Here is a 21,443-nt window from a genome sequence, read left to right as displayed (position 1 = left end):
GGGGGTTTCCCCAAAGGGGGGAGGAATTGGGTCTGGGGGTCTCTGAGCGTCCTGAATGAAGGGGTGGGTCTGAACATCCGGGGCGGGGCTTTAATCCATCAATAATGAACCGGTATTATTATGTATTGTGATTATTATTAGTTATTATTGTTTCTCTTGCTGCTCCCCGGAGAGGTTGATGGAGACCCCCCCCCCAAAAAAGACCCTTCAGGTCCCCCCTAAATCCCAGCAGGGCTTCAAAACAGACCTTCAAGCTGGACCACAAACTTCCATCCTGCTCCAGAAGGATCAAATTGCAGGGAATTATTGTTATTATCATTATTGTGAAATGTTTATGATAATTTCTGGACCTGGAGCTGCCCCCCCCAAACCATCCCTGGCTCAGCAGCAACAACCCTCCAGCCCTCATCTTGGGTTGGGGCACCGTCTGGAGGGACGTTTTTCTGAAGAACAGGAATTCAAAGAGCCATCGCTAGGGTTTATTTGCTGAATCGGTCTTGGGAAAGGAGTATGTGTTTGCCGTTGCATAGCAAACACACACAGTGCACAAGGACAGTTTGGCCTCAGTACCAGCCTCGGGGCATTCTGCAAGGAGCCGTACAAACACGCCGCGCATAAGAGAGGTTGGAAAAAGAGCTTCGATTTAAAACAAGGACGGAAGGAAAATAAAAGCCGTTGGAGAGAAGTGACAAGGGAGATCTCCAGGACTCTTAAAAGAGGCTGTAAAAGGCGCCATTCCAATGCCAGCAATGAGGGGGAGCATTCTCAAGTGCTGGGGCCACCTGCAAAAAGCCTGTTGAGTAACTTCAGAATGGGAATGTGCCTGAATTTGCACGTAGACACACAGCCTTGTGCAACACCGGTTGTTGGGATTGGACAGTGGGGGAAATGAAATGTAGGAAATAAAACAGGTATAATAACACCCTGTTGTCTACCACTGTTCACATGTTCACTAGGTGGGACACAAACAGTTTTGCCTAATGGCCCTCTTCTTCTCCCATCCTTAGCAGAAAAGCTAAAATGGACTCCAAAAATTGGGTGGAACTTTTTTTCTATGATCAATTATTCCAAGAATTCCTTCCAGAAGACAGCGTGCTTTACGAGACATGCTCAGTAACAACTGTGGTGTTATTTTCTCTCCTCGGGGACAAGGCTCCTGGGTTTCATGTAGACTTATTTGGAGGAATATGTGCAGGAATGCCATTTGTTTATTGGAAAGCAAGAGTGTCTAAGATGACGAAGCCCAGCCCTGGGGTGCAGTTTCTTGGAAGTAACAAGCGCTAGAAAATATCATGAACCAGCGCGATGTGTCCCATTACAATTTCTTCTTTCTTTATTGCCAGCTGTTTTATCAGTGATAAGTAACTAACCAGAATGTAGAATGGAGCTTTATAATATTCACTGTAGTGCAGATGATAACTCTACAGTCGTAACAATGAGAGAAAGGACATCAAATACTACTCCTTGCTTAGTCCAGGATTTTAAATTAAAGGTCCATGAAATTTGACTATCAAACCCATGCTTGGGTGGGCCAGTTCAAAGTCTATGACAAAAAAAAAATGCTTTGGGTAAATGTTAGTTTTGCATTTTTATGTGGGACATATATAAATTACACGTACAAAGACTCTTCATCTGATTAAATAGATCTTTAGCTGCAATCCTGCCATTTGCATAAGAATAAACCCTGCTGATGGGACTTCTGTAGCCACAAAAGGTTAAGTTTATTGAATATGACTAACAGTAACACAGGTATGATTCTGTAATGAGAAAAGATGTTTCTGGATGTGACCACCTCGCCATGGTCACTTCCTGCAAGGAAAAAGGAACAGCTATTCACAGATCTTGACCTGTCTTATTTACAAGAAGCAGGGTCTTCTCTGCAGTAGCCCCAGACCTAAAGAATCCTATTTGCATGGAATTCCACATGTATTTCTTCCTAGTGTCTCTTTATAAACAGATATATTTAGATATATATTTAAAAACAAATCTTCTGGGCGGTAGGAATTAGCTGGGGACTTTATGCTGTCTTTGTGTAGTTTTAGATTTTTAGAAAGTACATGGTTATGGATTGATTCTGGATTTGTATATGAAACCTTTTTGGATATGTCTTGCGGTCTTTGTCTGAAAGTATGGTTGTTAAGGGTTTTTGAAAGAAACAGAATCCTCTCAAGGAGAATGGAAGCAGCAGAGCTGAAACTGATAAAAGGAATTTGGCTCTTTGGTGGTGATCAGTGCGGTTCAGCAGTGGCCCTGAGAGAAATGTGAGCTTTAGGGAGAAAATGAAACTGGCTAAAGACAGGAAGGAGAGAAGGACTTTGGGGACTAAGTGATAAGGGCAGAGTTCTTAAATTCCCCCCAAATGCTTTCTTAGTCATCCTGACTTACCAGTTCAAATTGTTCACAATGCTCGAGTGAAGAATGCAACTAGAAACAGGCCGATTGAAACGAAAAATAAACTAGCTGGAAAAAACTATTCCACCAAAGTGCCTGCTTGATTCCAGATTTCCAGGGTGGGAAATGTTGGACCCCTTTTGGAGGAGGAGACCCAGGTTTTTTGGCACTTTGATAGCTGCTCCGGGCGTGAATGCTGTATCGAAACTGGCACAATTGCATTTTCTTGGTGTTTCTACACTTGTTTTATTGAGGCTTTGCTGTATACAAACAGCCTGTACGACAACAGCCACATCCCTAGATAGATGCTTTCAAAGAATTAGGGTTAATTTGGGGCATGAATTATGGATAGGATTGTCAGCACAACCCCGAGGCACGCAAAGAGATTCTAATCCTAGCTACCGGTAGTTTGTACTCTGTTGCAACCTTACAGGATGTGTTCAGGGTGTGAGGATTTTGGAGTAATACATTTAGAACATTCTTCAGAAGAATAGGGGAACCGTGTTTTTTTTCTCCGTTAAAATGCTCCTTGTTTTGGTTGCTGTGTTTCTTTCTCCAAAGAAACCGCATGATGATGTAAGTATTTGTGTACATTTTTGGTTAAACTCTCTGAAAGTCAACAACTCGAAGAATCCGAGGAAGGTGTGTTTCTTGGCAGACTATTCGGGTAACCTTATATTTTATTAATTTCTTTATTCCATTCAACTCCAGAAGAACTCTGGGTGGCTGACAATATAGCAAGCAGAATTAAAAATATGTAAGATAAACAGGAAGACAATAAGAAGGAGCAAAAATGAGCTTTGAAAACAAATAAGAAAACGAGGAGGCAAAGTCAAGGCATGTGAACTGCAATCCTGGTTGTGGGGATTTTAGCCTCTTTTGGCATCAACAATTATCTAAAGCTGGATTGATTATCAAACAGGCTGATCCCTGAAACAGATGGCACCTGCATCCTGGGACTGTTAAATCTGCAGTTCCTGTCCCGCTGACTCATTTTCTCTTTTTTCCTTCGGTGTAAATTCCAGGGCTTCTGTAGTTTTTCTAAGAGGCCGGTCCCTTTCTCAAAAGTCTTCAGAGGAAGCTCAGCCAGCCTGCTTGGATGGGGAATATTGCAACTATGGAGCTGGTCGCTTGCTCGGAATCTCCTGGGACTCTCTCCTTTATTTCCCTACTTTGGTTAAATGATTGGTGACAGATCAGAGAAGAAAATGACAGGTGTGGCAGAGGCCCTGGAGTCTGAGTGGATTGAGGTGGGAAAGGCAGAGCTCCCTTAATGAAAAGAGGTACGGACTCCTGAAACAGGAGAGCCGCATCTGTTGGAGATGCCCTTCTCCATCGTAGAAAAAGACTGGGTGTTTGTTGTCGTCATTCCTTAACCTAGACCTGAAAACTGCTTGCACGCCACCTGAGGCGACCGCCATAACTGGAGAACCGAGCTCCTCTTCCGAAAGGGGAGCATCCTGCAACTTCAGTTGTGGACAGACAAGGGGGAAGCAATCCAGATCTCTTTGTCGGGTGGTGTTGTGGGTCTTCCTTCTCCATCGCTTTGGGCATTAAAGAGAATTGACTGGTTACCAGCAGGATGTCCTGAAGACAGACGGGGGGGGGGGGGGCGTGTGTGTGTGTGTGTCTTTGCGTGGTCTTTCAGCCTGGGAAAACTCAGCCTCCAGAGGCTGAATGTGCTTCTGCTGCTTTCTCCCAGGCAGGGGCGACCTCCATGTGGGCTTCCTGCTGCGGGTTGCTGAATGAGGTCATGGGGACAGGAGCGGTTCGTGGCCAGCAGCCCGGATTTGGAAGCGGAGCGAACCCCTTTCGGTTTGCGCCAAGCACGGACTTCACCGTCTACTCCTCGGCGGCAGCCACGGGAGCAAACCCCGCGGTCTGCAAGTCTTGTGGCCTTTCCTTCTCCGTATTCAGGAAAAAGGTGAGCGTCTCAGGCTTGGAGGGCAGGAGGCTTCCGATAAATCTCCAGGGTTAAACACTGCTCTGCTTGCGGGCTCTTGTTTGTCACATAGGAAGACAACAAAATGGAGATTGGGACATTCGGAAGCCCACGTAGCTGGGAGGTGAGAAACGCCAAGCCGGAGGTCCTCCTTTAGAGTCAAAACCTGAGGCCCAAACCTCTTGGCTCAATTGTGGTCCTAACTCAAGGACGGCCTCTATCAAATAGGATATTCCTTATTTCCTTTTCCTTGTGCACGGCAAGGTGTGTGTGACTCCTTCCCCTCCCCGTTTCCTCTCCTCCTCCTCCTCCAGCACGTGTGCTGTGAGTGCAAGAAGGACTTCTGCTCCGTCTGCTCCGTCTTGCAAGACAGCCTCCGCCGGTGCTGCACCTGCCAGTTGCTGCAGGAGACGGCCTTCCAGCGGCCGCAGCTGATCCGCTTGAAAGTCAAGGATCTGCGCCAGTACCTGCTCCTTAGGAACATCCCCACGGACACCTGCCGCGAAAAGGAAGACTTGGTCGACCTCATCCTGTGCCATCACGGATTGGCCTCCGAGGAGGAGACGGACACTAGCAGCTTGTACTCGACGCAGTCGCAGGCTTCCAGTTTTTCCACCCAGCGCATTTCTCTGTCTGGATTGGTGTCCACCTCTCAGGGAGACCTCGCCAGCCGGCAGGAGAATATGGGCAGTGAAATACAGTTACTGGTAGGTTTGTGAAGAAAGGGGGGGGGGGCAGAGAGAAAGATCTTTCGTGATTCTGCCTCCCCAGCTGGGCCAACGGGGAGCAGAAGCTGCCATTTCTAGATGACCAGAATGGAAGGGATGAGCATGCAGTAACCCTTCTTGTGCATTTAGGGGCCCAGCGAGAGACTCTCGGCAGATCTGGGGGCAGAGGAAGACCAGGCAGCACAAGAAGTAAGGAACGAAGCACCTCAGGACATTGACCAAAGCGTTTACTCCCTTCTCAGTTTTCTGATACAGTTTAAGGCAGAGATGTGCAACCTCAGGAACTTTTGAGACCCGTGGACTTCAATGCCCAGAATTCCCCAGCCAGCATGGAATCCTCCCCAGCCTGGAATTCTGGGAGTTGAAGTCCACCGGTCTCAAAAGTTCTGAGGTTGGACACCCCTGGTCTAAGGCAAACCAAACAATATTTCAAAATATAATCGGGTGCCTGCTTGGGTATCCTGTCCCTAAAGACAGCAATGGATCTTTTATCAATTGTGTTGGATCCCCACCGGCCAGGAAGTGCCAGCGTCATAATTGTGGCCGGCCTGTGGCCCTTGCTGGGCGGTGTCTCCTACACAAGGTAGATGCCCTTTTGGGGGTGGGAGGGAAAGGGATCCCATGGGGGGGTTGGCCCGGTTCACAGGATCTGTGGGCTCGTTGCACACACGGAGGAGCGTTCTCTCCCTGTCTTTTCAGACTCCGGGCCAGTCCAGGAAGCGTGCCAGGGCCTCGCTGTCAGATATTTCCAGCCTGGATGACGTGGAAGGGCTGACCGTCCGGCAGCTGAAAGAAATCCTGGCTTGTAACTTTGTCAATTATTCGGGATGTTGTGAAAAATGGGAACTGGTAGAAAAAGTCAGCCGGCTCTACAGGGAGAACCAAACGAATCACCGGCTGCGTGAGTCTTCCGGTTTCCTCATTTCCTTCCCTTGTGGGCTTGCTCGGGGGAGGGAAGGTGCTCTCTCTCTTTCTGCTTCTCTTCCGAGGCGTTTGAATGCCGAATGTCCCGCTTAGTGACAGAGGTTGAGGACCACTGTTTTAAATCATACAATCCTGACGTGTCCCGTGGCGGCTTCTCTAACTGTGCCCGTTTGCTCCTTGGCAGAAGGGGAGAAACCTCCGCTGGCCGACGAGGACGACAACCTTTGCCGGATCTGCATGGACGCGGTGATTGATTGCGTGCTGCTCGAATGCGGCCACATGGTCGCCTGCACCAAATGCGGGAAGCGCATGAGCGAGTGTCCGATCTGCCGCCAGTTCGTCGTCCGGGCCGTGCACGTGTTCAAGTCCTGAGTGCCTGGGCCCAGCACCGGAAGCTTCCCGCTGCACACATTTCCTCCCGAGACGGTCACGTGCGGAGGCTCTGGAAAGCCTCGGTTCCAGTTAATTCATAGCATCCTGACCAGGAGCTTAGGAGCTTTGACCGATTGTATTTCTGCTTTGCAAGTCAGATGCCTCTTAAAGATAGAGCTGTGTGAACTGGATTTCTTTTCCTTTTCGTTTTTTTTTTTAAAGAAAAAAAAAAAAGGCAGACTGGAGTAGAGTCAAACTCGAAGCCAGAGATTGAACGCTTCAGATTGCTCTCTTCTGAAAATCAGCCCGAAAGCCGAGAAAAGGCGAAGGAGAGCACGCTTAACTTCCTCAGAGAGCAACGGGATGAAGCAGAGTCTTCTCCGGGGCGTTTCTTGCCCCCGGGGGGGGGGATTTTGTGGGTGGGCTGGCAGACCGGTTCTTGTGCCAATCCTCCAGAGTGTCAGCCCACACATATCTGGTGATCTACAGTAGCCTTAATGGAAAAAGTTAAAAGCTGCCTTTTCGAGTCTGCGTCAGAGAGAGCGCCAGTCAGCCAGTTTATATTTCCGTTCCGAGATCCTAGAAATGTCCTCGGATTCAGAACAGGCAAATCAAGGTAGTTCTGTTTACATTCTCATTTGAGAAGGTTTACCAGGAATTATCACATTTATACGGCTTCCCGTCACCAAAAGCAATGCTGGGTGGCACGCAACAATCAGTAAAACAACATACGTATTAAAGAATATTTAAAAAGCACAGTAAAAATTTAAAATATGCAAATCACATGGAGACAGTAAAAGAACCAACTGCAACGGAGCCATCTAAGAATGTCTAGTTCCCTGGGACCCCCAGAGTTGGTGACACAGCCAAGTGTTTGGGGGGGGGGGAGGTTTCTGGAATGGTAACAGTGATAGAGTTAACTTTATTGGGGAGGGGGGAATGCTCCTTAGGACAGGTGTTATGATAGAGAAGGATTTGGATGGACAGCGCACCTATAGGAATAATCCCAACTTCTCCTGAAACTGGGTCTATCAGGCACTGGGGATGGACCAGTCTAGTGGGTCCAGCCTCCCTGCAGTGGATGGAGGCACCAGAATGTCTCCTGGTCATCACGGCAGGATCTGACTCTGCTGTAGCCCCCTGCACCCAGCCAGACCCCTAACTCCCAAACCCCAATGTCCACAGAGGTATAAACGTTCAGGAAGGAACCAGGTAATGAAGGAGTCCAGCAGCAGGGGGAGGGGAGGGAAGGGAGCCAGGTCCCAGAGCAAACAATTGCAATCTTGCTTATTTAGCCCTGCTGCTTTGGGGGCCCTGAAAGATCATCAGTTCTGCCACCATCTTTCCTCTTCAGCAACACTTATTGCAGTACCTCCCCAACGGTTTCTAAGAGATTTGCAGTCCCAGAATAGCTGGGGCAAGTGAAAGGTCACCAAAGCTTGCACTGGGGTCACACAAAATCCTCAAATGCGCAGTGTGTGTGTGGGAAACAGAGGCATTTCGGAGCTCAGGCCCCCCCGGTATGAATTTCAGGACTTGTAGAAAGGCTGTGAAATTTGGGAGAGGTCCTAACTTTGCAGCCTGGTATCTATTCGGCGTCCGGCTCAAGTAACTTTTCGAATCTTGAAGTTGACATTTTTTTTCAGAAGGGAGCAAGACATGATGGGCTTTGTTTTTTGAAAATGTCTCTTAACGAGGACACAAGTGTAGAAAAGCGAGTTTTTTGGGGTACGTGCATAATCGAGAATGTAGCATATCCATAACATTCTGAGTAACGGCTGGCTTAATAAACGTTTCATTAACTGGCTTTTGGTCTGCTTTCCTCTGCCTCCTCGCTGCGAAAAAGCCCAGACGAGCAGAGACACTTGTTTTTCCCTCTGGCAGTATTAAACCTATAGGCTTGATAGCATCACCTGAAGGGTTTGAGACTTGGAGATGCTGGTGAAAAGGGGAAAACACACCACCAGGTAAGCAAAGGATGATCTTCTATGAAAAGTTTTTACTTTCCCCAAGGGACGAAGCAACTGGATTCCTCTGGATCACAAATGCCATTAATGAAGAACAACTGAACACGGAATCTCTTTACTGTCCGAGTTTGCTCTTGGAAAACAACTTGGGGGGGGGGGTTTGAAGCCAGGGGGGGCTTTTCCAGGAAATCTTACAAAGGTTCAACATGTATAATACAAACATGAGCAGTTTGCCCACCTAGCCTCTTATTTTTGTACAATCATTTATACAAATTTCAACAGAGGTAAAAATGCATGAGGAAGGAAATCAATCGGAGAGAGACCACTTTACAACAATGGCACTTAAATGTACTGTATATTGAATTCCCACCCACCCACTCTTTTTTTTAAAAAAAAAAATAGTTAACCAAGTTAAATTATAACAATTCATTTTTTTTAAAAAAAAACCAGAACTACTTAATTTGCAGATGGGTTTGAAAGTCCCAATATCTTAATGCTTTTCCAGGAGACTAGCCGTCACTGAAAAGCTTTCAAAATTAAGGGGAAAACGGACTTTATACAGGGAGAATTTAATAACACTTTCATCCTTCATCTGTACAACTCTTTTCCACAACATGCCTTACTGTGTTGCTAGAGTATACAAAACATGCTATTTCCCCCTGCCCCATCATAAAGTATGCCCCTATTTTTCCCCTCCACCCCTTCAAAAGTGGGGAATATCCGTCCGATCGGTCGTGTCTCTTTTCCGAAGTCTGCTCCCCCCACTCCAGAAACATTTGGCAACGCGAAACCCAAGTCAAAACGCCGGAAAAGCATCCAAGAACTTTGCATAAATAACTTTTTAAAGGGATTTGTACAAAAATAGTTTTGCATAAGGTCAACATATAACGGGGGGAGGAAAAAAACAAACCAACCAGTCCCGAAGGCAAGAAGAGGCAGGGGGACGGCCCACCTTCGCCAGGGCAGAACGAGCGTTTCACTTCGGAGGCCTGCAGAAAGTCTTAAACCAAATGTACAGGCGCTCCGGCCACAGTTCTGAGTCGGCACGTCCGTATCTTTCTCGGCACGTGAAAATCCCAGGAAGGAACATCGACGGCCCCCCAGAGCGCCAGATTGCTAACCTGGCTACCTGCCGTACATTCCCACGCAGTCGGGTCTGTTCGCACGACATCCACGCCGCGTGTCGGGTGGGTGAGTGGGGGAAACACCCCTCCGACTTCCTTCGGTCCTTTTTTTCGCCCTGCTTCTTCACCTCCCTTGAAAACCGTGTCCTTGTCAATACTAGCTCAGCTTCTTCAGCAGCTTCTCCTCCGCCTGGCTGAACTGGACGCTGACCGACATCTCGGCGATGAAGCGCTCGCAGCCTTCCCGGCTGACCTGCTTGCAGTAACGGAGGTCGATGTGGCAGATGCTTCCGCAGCGCTTGAAGTACGACAGGCACTGATCCGTCACCCTGTTGCAGTCTGGAAGCACAAAGAGAGGAGGGACGTCAAGGAACCACGACTGTTGCTCCTCGAAGATACAACGGCACACAAAAAAAGGGACTTACGACCGTTTCCCACACTTACGGCCACTGTACCATCCCCGCAGCCATGTGATCAAAATTCAGTTACTCTTGGCAACTGACTCACATTTATGACGGTCGCAGTGTCCCGGCATCATGTGATCCCCGTTTGCGACCTTCTGACAAACAAAGCCAGATTAACAGCTGCGTTGCCAACTTCACAACTGCAGCGATTAGCTTAACAACGGTGGCAAGAAAAGCCGTAAAATGGGGGCAAAGCTCACTTAGAAAATGTCTCATTTAGCAACAAAAATTTGGGGCTCCATTGTAAGGTGTAAGGAACACCTGCGGTCCGAGTTTGACCACAGGTCAATGCAATCGATCAGTCCATCTCCAAACATTTCAAGGAGTCCTTGACTCACGGCCCTCGTTTGGACCAGATTTTTTGTGGCTAAGCAGGCAATTTCACCATCTTTTTTGCCGTGGTTGTTAAGCAAATCATTGCAGCTTTTAAGTGAATCGCACCGTTGTTAAGCGAATCGGCTTCCCCCCCTGTTGAAATCTGGCTGGGAAGGTTGCGAAGAGCAATCTGGGGATGCTGCAGCCATGGTAAACACAGGCCGGCTTCCACACACCCAAATTTTGATCACTTGATTGAGGGGCTGCTGCGATGGTTGCCTGTACGAGGACCAGGTTGTAAGTCCCTTCTTTCCACTGTTGTTCATTGTCTAGTGAATGTCACTAAACGAATGGTTATAAGTCGAGGGCTTCCTGTATTAAAAGAATTGTGCGAGGTTCATGGCAGCATTAATCAGAAGGTGGCTGCTTCTACAGCTCTTTCCATCCCCACCTTCGCCGCTCCATCAGGATTCTCTTCTGGGACTGTTTAAGATTGGAGGTGGACCACTAAATCAAGGCGCGCAAAGATCTTTCCCAGAACTCTACCTGTTGAATCTCTCCCAGCCTACCTTTCAAAATAACCTCGGTTAGGGAGTCCCGCGTGGTGGTCCCCACCGCCGTTAGCAAGTTGATGGACTGGTCCGTCACGTGATTGCAGTAGCTGAGGTTGAGTCTGGACAGGAGAGGCATGTGCCGGATAATCAGACGCAGAGAAGTGTCCGTGATGTCCAAGCCGGACAGGCGGAGATCTGTGATGTTGCGCAGTTTGCTTCGGTTGTCAATCTGGCCTGCGCAAGCAACAAAAAGGCAGCAAAGTCTGTCGTTATTTCATCTGCAGAGGCTGTGATTCAACAGGCTCGGCCACGCCTGGAGGGACCACCACCACCACCACCACCACCACCAAAATGCAAGACTTTTCAAGCTTCTAGGCTTACGCTCGTGAGGCCATCACGAGACCCCAAATATGGGAAAACTGGTTGTTATACTCCGGTTTCTCTCCCAGTCTTGCTGCAGGAGTCAAAAAATGGGAATAGGCACCTGGCCGGTTGTCAGTTGGCGGTGACAAAAGGTCTCGCATCTGAGCATCCTTCAGGCCTTCCACCCACTGGCTGTCCAGAGTTCGAAGAAGGGGACAACTGGAGCTGCAGAGAGCGGACACGGCAATCCACGAGCACCCAGCCAAAAGCAGATCCCGGAGACCTACGGAGAGGGAAGAATGTCACCCTCCACAGAGTGGCCCTAACTGCACAACAGTCCTGCTCCCTCCCTCATCTGCTAAGGCAGGAATCGCCAAGGTGGAGCCTACCTGGAAGGCGGGTGATAAGCCAGCTCAGCTGCTTTTTCGATATATTTGTCCAGCTCAGGTCTAGCGTGGCCGGCTGTCTTCTGATGATGCCGCTCAGCATCAGGGGAGTGATGGATTTACAATGGTTGAGGTCTATTTTGGTCCACAGTCTTTTGTCACAGCACCTGGAGCAGGGAGGACAGACACATCTTGGGGAAAAATACAAGGCTTGAAATACAGGTAGTCCTCGACTTATGAAACCCTGACACCCCAGTTCAAACCTGCCCTCCCGTTCCTCATAGGGCCCCCCATCCCCCCCAATCCTTACCACCGATTCCAGGTCCGGCACACCCTCATGCAGATGCAGAGCTCCCCGGGGCTGAGGCAGCCAAAGACGGCCATCCACACCTCCCTCTGCATCACGTGGGCTGCTCCGTCGTCCAGCAGGAGCGAGTCCGGCGGGGGGCTGATGGGGGGCGGCCGGACCACGTGCCGCTCCATCTGCATGCACTTGGGAGGCGAGAGGGAAGGCGGGGGACGGGCGACGGCCCTGGGGGTGGTGCTGCTGCTGCGGAGGCTGGAGAGGAGCTGGTGGCGGAGTTCCCGCGGCGTCCCGTTGAAGCCCTTGCTGAGCGGATGCGGCCGCTCCAGGCCGAGGCCGTGCTTGGGCTCCTCGTTCTCACTCTCCGGCTCCGACTTGATGGGCGGCTGGTGGTTCTCGTTGGCCAGGCTGTTCTCCGTCTTCTGGATCTCCTGGTTCAGCTCCTTGCTCAGCTCCTTGCTCAGCTCCTTGTTGGGCAGGCGCGCTTTCCGGCGGATCTTGAATTTTTTCTTCTCCCGGGATTCGGCGCCTTCCGAGCTGGGCCCCGCTGTGGGCGAGCTGGAACGCGACTGGTCGCTCTCCTTGGTTTTCGGAGGCTCCTCCGGGAAGGCCTCGCCCGGCTCTTGCTTGAAGCGCCGCAGGGGCTTGAGGGCGGCTGCCCGGTCGTCGGGGGTCTTCCAGGAGCGCCTCTAGAAAGGGGGAGGATACCAATAGCAATGGTACCAATGGCTTCCCCCATTGACTCTGCTTGTCAGAGTTCGCAAAAGGGGATCACGTGACCCCGGGACACGGCAACTGTCAGAATTATGAGTCAGTTGCCAATTTTGAATTTGGATCACGTGACCCTAGGGATGCCGCAACGGTCATCAGTGTGAAAAACATTCAGAAGTCCTATTTTTCAGTGCCCTCGTACCTTTGAACGGTCACTAAATGAACGGTTGTAAGTCGAGGACAACCCTGTTTAATCCCTGGGGGTGGGAGAAATCCATACAAATGAAGAAATTACCTTTTTCCTGAACAGCTTCTCTTCTTTGCCCAGTTTTAGCTATGGTCAGAGAGGGAAGGAAGGAAGGAGGGAAAAGATGGATTTTATTGATTGGAAGTCATTCCTCCCATGCTGGCTGGGGGAATTCTGGGGAATAAAGTTTGCAAGGCTTAAAGCTAGAGAGGTTGTGGATACACCAGGGCGGTGGCCATTTTTACTGGGAGGGGGGTGTCCCAGCTCCTGCTCCCCCTCCACTACGCCTCTCCTACAGAGGCACCTTCTCCTGCCTTTTGGCTGAAAGCATCCAAGGGAGGCGATTTCCCCGTCTTACCCGCTTCCTCATCGCCGGCTCTTGGGGCTTCTCGAATTTCCGTTTGCGGCGCAGGTGGGCTTCCTCCGACTTCCTCCTCAAGAGAGGGTCCAGCGGGGGCTTCGGAGGGCGCTCGTCGGATTTCTTGCGGGGCGATTCCTCGCACTCGACTTTCCGCTTGGGGACCTCGGGGACGGCTTCCTTGTTCTCCCGGTTCATCTTCTGCTCCTTGAGCAAAGAGCCCGGCAGGTTGGAGGCGTACTTGAACCCAGGACCCCGCTTTTGCTTGTACGCCAGAAAGAGACAAAACACACAAGCAAACTTTATATCTTATGCCTTTTTTCCCCCCTCCCCTAATTCTCTCACTAAACTGGGGAGCAACGTGTTGCTCTTACATTGCAGGAGGAAACCCTGAAGATCTACTGGCAAAGAAGGGATCCACAAATTAGATCAGCTGAGCTTTGTTGCAAACAAAGCAGAATAGAAATAGGGTTGGGATCTCAAAAGCAAAGATGTGTGTGTGTGAGGGGATTATTGTTTTTACTCTCTTTATATACAGGAAGCCCTTGACTTCCCACCAACAACTGAGTCCCAAATTTCTGCTGCTATGCGAGACATTTGTTAAGTGAGTTTTGCCCCATTTTACGACCTTGTTAAAAGATCTGCGCGGGGGGAGGAAGGGGCTCTCCTCCTCCCCCGTCCAATCGGTAAAAAGTCACAATTGGGAGGCTGACAAAGACTCAGCAGGCAAAACGCACAAAAAATACTTTTTGTTTCCTTTTCCAGGCAACCAAGTCATTGCTATAAAACTCACTTTCCCAGTTTTTCCAGCATGGTTGCACTTTGGACATTCCCAGCAATTCGGAAGCTCCTCGTTCACCACGCCATCCGATTCCCGGACCTGGGAGAGAGAGAGAGAGAGAGAGAGAGAGAGAGAGAGAGAGAGAGAGAGAGAGAGAGAGAGAGAGAGAGAGAGAGAGAAAGACAGGAAAAGAGAAGGAGAAAAAGAGGGAGGGGAGAGAGAGATGGGTAGAAAGAGAAATTGTTTTGCTTAGCAACGGATATCTCGGGCTCAGCTGTGTCGTAAGTTGAGGACAACCTGTAGTCCCAAGTCCCCAAAGCCCCGTCCTTACCTTGAGGCACCCCGGGTGGATGATTTCGTTGCAGATTGAGCACTCCATAAGCATCAGATTAAATTTGCTCTCTTCTTCCTCCACCGTGTCTTCCTTGCCAGCTTCTCCACACACCAAGCACACCGCAGTGTGAGGCAGCACCGGCTACGGAGGCAGGAATAAAGGACAGGTCAGGGGATCCGAAACGGCCGGAAAAGCTATTGGAGCAGACAATGCCTCTGCCTGATCACCTGGAGCAGGAGTCTCCAAGTTTGGCAGCTTTAGAGCTGTGGACTTCAACCCCCAGAATTCCTTAGCCAGCCCACAAACCAGCATGGCTGGCCAAGGAATTCTGGGAGTTGAAGTGGACCCCGATTTCCCGCCCCGGTGAACGACGACGGTGCTTACCGCGATGCACTGCCTCATAATGCAGGACTGCTTCATCCGGCCAGGCCCCCCAAACTTCTTCATGTCCTTGCAGAAGTGACATTCGCCACACTCTGTCCTCAAGCAGGCCTCGCACTTGCGACATCGCGTCCTTCTCCGGCGCGCGCCTGCAGTCGTCCGATTCGCTGCAAGCTTCACGGCCGAGGAAGGACCCAACTTCCCCTTTGGACGTCCAACGGTCCGGTTCTGGGAAAGAAAGAGAGGCGGTGGGATTTTTACAGGGTGACCCCCTACCATCCTGGTGGCTGTTGTGAAGCTGGTCCCAAGGACTAACAGGTTGATACCCTTGTAGGGGCAAAGACGTTACGGCTTACGATAAACTTGGGTTACAAGTTCCTCTTTCTGCAAACCCAAGTAGCAGCTTTTCTGAGTGGGGATGGTCCGGTAAACCACAAAATGCGATTAAAGAGACACAGGCAACGTAGGCTGGGAAGCAACAGAGCTTTTCGGCCTGGCCGTTGTACAAACCTAGACCCGGGTCTAACACCACGGAAGATGCAGGCCAAGTAGCCCTAAAGAATTCGTAGAGAGTCAGCTTGGAAAGTATCCACACGAAAGGAAAGGTTAAAAAGACCTCGCCAATTGACTGTAATAGAGGAGGAGGAAGCCTGTCAGTCAGGACTGTGAGTTCTAATTCCGCCCTGGCCGTGAAAACAGGCTGGCTGACTTTGGGCCAAGAAACACGAGGGGAAAAAAATGCAGTTTGTATATTTGATTTCTTATGTTCCTTTTGGAGAAAGTGCCAAATCATGGTGATGGACCTCTGTGAGAGTTAACACACATCAGCAAACTTCCATTCCTGTAAAATCTTTGTGAGTTTTAGCAGATTGAGCATTTTTATAATCCTTTCTAAAAACTAACGTTTGGTTTTGCTTTCTCTGTTGTTTCCATTTTTCTATGCTTTTCGGTATGTTGTGAATCACCCAGAATTGTCTGGAGTTGGGTGTCATCAAATTGAACCAATAAATAAAATAAGTATAACTGGAAGATTAGCCTGGAAATTTCATGTATGGATCAGCTGCAGAAAACTGACAGTAAGAAATTATTGAGGGCCACTTAGAGGTTTTTAGCAGCCATTTTTACTGACTTCTAAGATTCTTTTATTGGATCCTTTGATGGATTCCCAGTTCTAAGCCAAGACACCAAAGGGATCAATTAAAAATAATTAAAAACCTTTGAGAGGGCCCAATATTAACTACAGAACTGAGATTGGCCTCATGTGCAGCTTTTAATTTAAAACAATGACCAAAACAAATAATTCTTTTTTTAAACAAATACATTTTAGTAGCTACAGAACCCTAAATTAGATCCACTTTATTTATTTTTTAAAAATTAATTTCTACAGCTACCCATCTCAACCCACTGATCCCAGGTGGCAAACAATTAAAACATTTTTTTTAAACAATGTTCATTTTTTAAAAAAAATAATACTGTTTGGTATTTTTAACCCAACCACAAACGTAATAAACTTACAAGACTAAGTATAAACAACCCAGTTCATTGCCCTGATAAATGTTAAAAGGCAGAATAAGGAAATATAGAGAAGGAATATTACAAAAGAGTCATCACAGAGGTCCGCCGGTAAATCAAGGAATTAAGAAATATATTTTCAGTTGGATACTGTAAACAAACTTGAGATAGATGAAGAGAGCCAGGTAAAAAATCACACCTTAGTTCTGAGGGTAAAGATATAAAAAAAGGTTGCTTTTTCACTTCTAAATACTAAACGATCCTTGCAAATTTAAATTTGTAAATCCTAATAGCTTCCCAAAATTGGCTCTGCTGTCAGTTGGGAGGTGGTCCTTTCTCCCCCTGCCCACATTATAGGACCCCTGTTAAGATGTCCCAGGCATCCATTCCCTATCTTGATAGGATTAAGTCTTCCATGGGGGGGGGGGGTGAAGGGAGACAATCCTAAGGAAACTGTCACACACACCACAAGCACAAGGCACACCTCCGTTCACTCCTAGCTGAAGATATTTCACAGATCTCCAAAGCAGATCCAAGGTCTAACTTCCTGCCCCCTCTGATTAATGAAAAAAACCAGATTGTTTCGGTTAAAAATCTCCTGCAAAGCAAAGTCAAAGCAGCAATTTTCTTTGAAAAGAATAAAACAAAAAAAAACTACAGTGGGAAGACCCCCTTTACCCTCTCCCCCTCCCTCGTTCCCTCTTTCTCTTTCTTTCTCCCCTTTCTTCCCTCCCTCCCTAATTTTTCCTTCCTTCCTTCCTTCCTTCCTTCCTTCCTTCCTTCCTTCCTTCCTTCCTTCCTTCCTTCCTTCCTTCCTTCCTTCCCCTTTCTCTCCTCCCTCCATTCCTCCCCCCTTTCCTTCCTTCTTTCCTTCCTCTCTTCTCTCCTTCCTTCCTTCCTTCCTTTATTCCAGCCCAAAGACCCTGCTTCCCACTGGGCCCAGCCGGATGCTGGCTTTGGAAGGTCTTCTCCCCCCAACCCCACTTCCTTGGCCTGCCCCCCCCCCCTTGGAGAGAGGACCCCCTCCTGCCTTCTTGCAACCCCTAGCAAAGCAGAAGAGGCGCCAGGTGCAAACTTTGCCTGCCAGAAGAAAAAAAAGCCAGGCAGACCCACCCACCGCCATGCATGCATGCAAGCAAGCCTGCACACCCACCCAGACATGCAGCCCGTGCATGCACAAACACACAAACACACACACACACACATGCACAAATCCAGGGGGACCCCACCTGGTCCTGCTCTGAGTCGTAGTCTTCCTCATCAGGGCTGGCGGACATGGCCATCTCTCACGGGGAGCCCAGCAGGGGCCGGGCTGGCATGGCTGGCAGTGGGGCTGTAACCCGGCTGTCCGGCCTCGGTGGTGTTCCTGGCCTCTCCTTATCCCCAGCGGGAGGAGGAGGAGGAGGAGGAGGAGGAAGAGCGGAGAAGGCCCTCATCCATATGCATGAGCCCCGAGGAGCCAGGAAGAGGCAGAGCTTCCTCGCCTGCCAATGGCAAGCTAAACCGGAGTGGAACAAAAGACGAGCTCTCCATTGGCTGCCTGGGCGGAGGAAGCCAGCCGAGGGGGGAGGGGGGAGGAGGCAGAGGGAGGGTCTTTGCTGGGGGAGGATGCCCCCGGGGGAGGGAGGCCTGCCAGACCCATTTTGGCGGAGGGGGCTCCTGCCTTGCAAAAAACCCCTTCCTGGTGGCAGCAGGGCCGTGAAGTCCTTGCACGGGGACTGGGAGGGGGAGTCCTTGCAAAGGGACCCCGTTTTGTGTCCACCCACAAAAGGGCAGCGGAAGCAGCCCTGAGACACCGGGGGGGGGGGGGCCTGCAGAAGCACCGGCCCTGCCAGGCCCCTGGGAGACAGGAAACATATTTTTACAGACTTAAAAATATTAAATATTTCTGCACACGTGCCAAAAGAATATACTCTGGTTCTCCAGCTTGGGAGACCGAAGGATGCCAGGGGCTATTTTTCCCCAGCCCCCAAATCAGTCGACACAACCCTGCAATAATTCACAATCAGCTGTCTGGACACGGCCCCTTTGCTAGACCTTGAACCGCCTTCGGTGGTGCCCCAACCAGGCGCCTGTCTGACCTTAAAGGCACAACATTTAAAGCAACAGTCACCCTTAAAGCAACCACCTTTCTCTACATGGAGCAGCAATAAAATAACGTTGGGTTCACCAGACACGCAAATGCACCAGGAAGCGCAAAGGGGGCTCAACAAAAGAGCTGAAATTATGCCAGAAATACACCTTGGAGGAAACTCCCTTTTTGGGGGGGGGAATCTCTTTTCAGGAAAAAAACCAACAGTGGTGACTTAAGGATTGAGGCCTGCGGCCGAAAGAAACCAGGATGGGCCCAAATCCTACCTTTGCGTTTTTCTTAGGCCAGGATACCACGGGGATCCCAGAAATGGCCAGATTCTGGTCATCCTCTGCATGTTCCTTCAGGATGTTCTGTTTCCAAAGGAAGGAAAATAAAATATCAGGGTTTTTGCTAGGACTGATTTCACACCATCATCGCCTGCATTTTAGGCTTCGTTTTAAAAAAATCATGGGGCTTCACAAGCCAGGGCTCGTAAGTTTGCACCTGAGTGGACCCAACCATGTTGACTTATTCAGTAAACCATAATAAAAGCCTATTTCGGCTGGTCGTCCCAGGCAAACCAAATCAAAGTGGTTTAATTGGATTTGGGCTCGGCGTATTGTGTGAATCCGAGTTACAAGGATGCCGGCAAAACTATAAATTCTGGCTTTGGGTAGAGGCTCCTGCGTGAAAAGATGCCCTTGAGGCTTTCCCCCATAAAACAAAGATAATCTTGGCTTGGCTCAGCAAACAAACCACTGTTAGATATAAGGCAAAGCACTGTGTTATTTTAATGGGTATTTTGTCAATTTCCTTCTTAGGTGGCAAAATCAGCAGAATATCCTCAGGGTAAAAATGGAAGGCCCAAACTGGACTACAGGTACTTCTCCACTTATAACCGTTTCGTTTAGTGGCTGTTTGAAGTTACAACAGCAATGGAAAAAGGGAGCCACAACCTGGTCCTCGCAATTATGACCGTCGCACCATCCCCACGGTCACGTGAACAAAATTCGGGACGCTTGGCAACTGCCCTGTCTTTACAGTGTCCCGAGGGGGTCCTCTGAGACCTTCCCAGCCGGCTTTTGCCAAGCAAAGTCAATGGGGGAAGCCGGGTTCGCTTAACGACCGCATGATTCACTTAACATCCGATTTGCCACCAGGGCAAAAAAAAGGTTATAAAATCAGGCTCATTTAGCAACCACCTTGCTTAGCAACAGAAGAACTTCTGCTCCCGGCTAAGGTCATAATTTGAGGAGAATCAGTAGGCAGCAAACTCAGCCAACTTCTCCCCATAGCAGGGGAGTCAGCAAGCAATTTCCAAGAGAAAATCGCTGCAATTGGGGCTCCTCTGAAATGTGGGGGCCCCTGCGTCAACAGCTTTGTAGGAGGGCACCCCACACCCTAAAAGTTAATTAAGGGATCATCTCTGCGTTTTCCAGAGATAAGAGAATGCAAAGCCCACCTTTGTTTCTGAAAGAAAAGTAAAAAAGGGCCTTACAGATTTCAATTTTCCAAAGACTAAATTTAAACTCTTGACTGGGTTATTGTACCATATAATCCTTTTTTTAAATTGAAATACAAAAGGTAAGAAAAGAAATGAAACAAAAAGGATGACCACATATAAGATTTTAAAAATGCATAATAAAAAAAGGATTAAAACCCTTGGGTGATAGAGCCTCTCCTCTCCTTTCTGTCTGCAACCCCTAGCCACAATTTTAAATATTTGTGTTGCGCATCAAGCATTAATGACGGTTGCTAATTCCTGCTTAAGTCCCAAACATCACAGTTAAAATGTAAATCTGTGAGAGGGCTGTACCACTTTCCCGAAAGAAATGGGAGCTTTATTCTCTCCTACCACCTCCGAAGACCACCCGTTGACACCAGCCATAGACTTTGTTCCCAAATCGCTCGACACAACACAACACAACCCTGAAACCGCATGAATGGGCATGGTTAAAGCTTACAACTGTCCTCACAGCACTAGCTAAGCCATGGTTTAGTGACTGTTTTTTTTAACCCATGACATGTGTGTCCCTGAACTTGGTACTTTCTACATGCCATGGGACCTCAACCCAACAGCACAAGAACATGTACTAAACCATAAGCCACGACTTGCAAATGACACCGATTGGGCTTAATCTACACGCTAAGCCACCAACCAACGAACCACGTCTCAGGTCTACGGAAGGAAACGTTTGTCCATTACTCACCTTCATATCTTCCAGGAGAGCTTGAGGGTCTTCAATGCCTTCGGGGACGCATTTCTTATTCTCCGGAAGAGATTCTAGTTTTTCCACCAGGGCCTTCAAGCCTTTCAGCTCAAATTCGGTCAAGTGAGTCCACTTGGCGGGGACCTCCGTGGCAGGAGACCCGGTGGGGGTTTTGGAATAGTCCACCGTGGCTGACTTTATACTTTCCTCCGACTCGTTGGACAGAGTCCTTTTGAAGAAGCGAGATTTTGCCTTCTTCCCCAACATCTCCTTCCCCTCCGAGTGTGTGCTGTTAGGAGAAGAGGGGACGTCGGATGAGATCTTGGGGACTTTTTCTGGGTGGTTGTCCTTGTCTTCCTGGGGACCAACATCGCACAAATCCTCATCCATGTCTCCCCAGGAATCGGATGAGAAGCTGTCCAAGCTATGTTTCCTCGTGGTATCTGGGAGCAGAGAAGAAGACAAATTAAAACCTTCCAGAAGATCAAGTGCTCCGAGACCTCCACAAGAACCACCAAAGTTTTAGTTCAATTTGAACCTCAATTATTTCTATCTTTCAGAAAGCTGCTTTATCCCCCAAATCTCCGCTCTTTTCAATATACAATCTGAAGCGGGGCACCAACCCTTATAAACAGAGAGAGAGAGAGAGAGAGAGAGAGTCTTCATGCATGTCTTTGAGTTACTGAATTATCCAGTCCAGTGTCTACTTGAAAAAGTTTCTGCAACCAAGGGCACCTTTCCATCTCTCCTCCCTGCTACTCCAAAAACACACTGAGGTTCAGGCAAATTACTTACCAATTAACATTGATTCTTGTAGATACTCCCTGCTGAAATGAGAGCGCTGGGTTAGACAGAACACGTATCTCTCCAAAACATACCAACACATCTCATAGTAAAATGGGTAGCGGAACTTGGCTTGTACCTGGGGGGAGAAAAAAACATAGGAACGTGTCTGAATGCAGGTCAATTAACCCACAATTTGCTCAGACCAAAGGATCAAC

The 21,443-nt window shown here is 48.8% G+C and overlaps 2 protein-coding genes across 2 annotated transcripts in view; one reads left to right on the top strand and one right to left on the bottom strand.

Moving 5' to 3' along the window:
• The first annotated feature begins 4,096 nt into the window (after positions 1-4,096).
• RNF34 (ring finger protein 34) lies at positions 4,097-6,405 on the top strand. Its single transcript, XM_015815458.2, has 5 exons — positions 4,097-4,315; positions 4,648-5,040; positions 5,191-5,250; positions 5,761-5,962; positions 6,170-6,405. Exons 1-5 carry the CDS (start codon positions 4,109-4,111, stop codon positions 6,355-6,357), a joined length of 1,050 nt encoding a protein of 349 aa, XP_015670944.1. The 5' UTR covers positions 4,097-4,108; the 3' UTR covers positions 6,358-6,405.
• Positions 6,406-9,605: 3,200 nt separating this feature from the next.
• The window catches only part of KDM2B (lysine demethylase 2B), a 28,478-nt gene continuing 16,640 nt past the window's right edge, over positions 9,606-21,443 (bottom strand). Inside the window, exons 10-22 of the mRNA XM_015815415.1 lie at positions 21,238-21,364; positions 20,443-20,885; positions 18,517-18,603; positions 14,650-14,874; positions 14,263-14,406; positions 13,944-14,030; positions 13,151-13,414; positions 12,841-12,879; positions 11,841-12,523; positions 11,534-11,697; positions 11,266-11,427; positions 10,797-11,015; positions 9,606-9,787 (exon numbers count right to left, since the gene is read on the bottom strand). Of these exons, the coding sequence (XP_015670901.1) occupies positions 9,606-9,787; positions 10,797-11,015; positions 11,266-11,427; positions 11,534-11,697; positions 11,841-12,523; positions 12,841-12,879; positions 13,151-13,414; positions 13,944-14,030; positions 14,263-14,406; positions 14,650-14,874; positions 18,517-18,603; positions 20,443-20,885; positions 21,238-21,364 (2,826 nt within the window). The remainder of the gene's footprint in view (positions 9,788-10,796; positions 11,016-11,265; positions 11,428-11,533; positions 11,698-11,840; positions 12,524-12,840; positions 12,880-13,150; positions 13,415-13,943; positions 14,031-14,262; positions 14,407-14,649; positions 14,875-18,516; positions 18,604-20,442; positions 20,886-21,237; positions 21,365-21,443) is intronic.

The sequence above is a fragment of the Protobothrops mucrosquamatus genome, unplaced genomic scaffold (assembly GCF_001527695.2).
Source record: "Protobothrops mucrosquamatus isolate PMUCROS unplaced genomic scaffold, P.Mucros_1.0 scaffold342, whole genome shotgun sequence".
Taxonomy (NCBI): Eukaryota; Metazoa; Chordata; class Lepidosauria; order Squamata; family Viperidae; genus Protobothrops; species Protobothrops mucrosquamatus.
The sequence above is the reverse complement of the archived record's forward strand: the minus strand, read 5'-3'. Positions and strand labels throughout refer to the sequence as shown.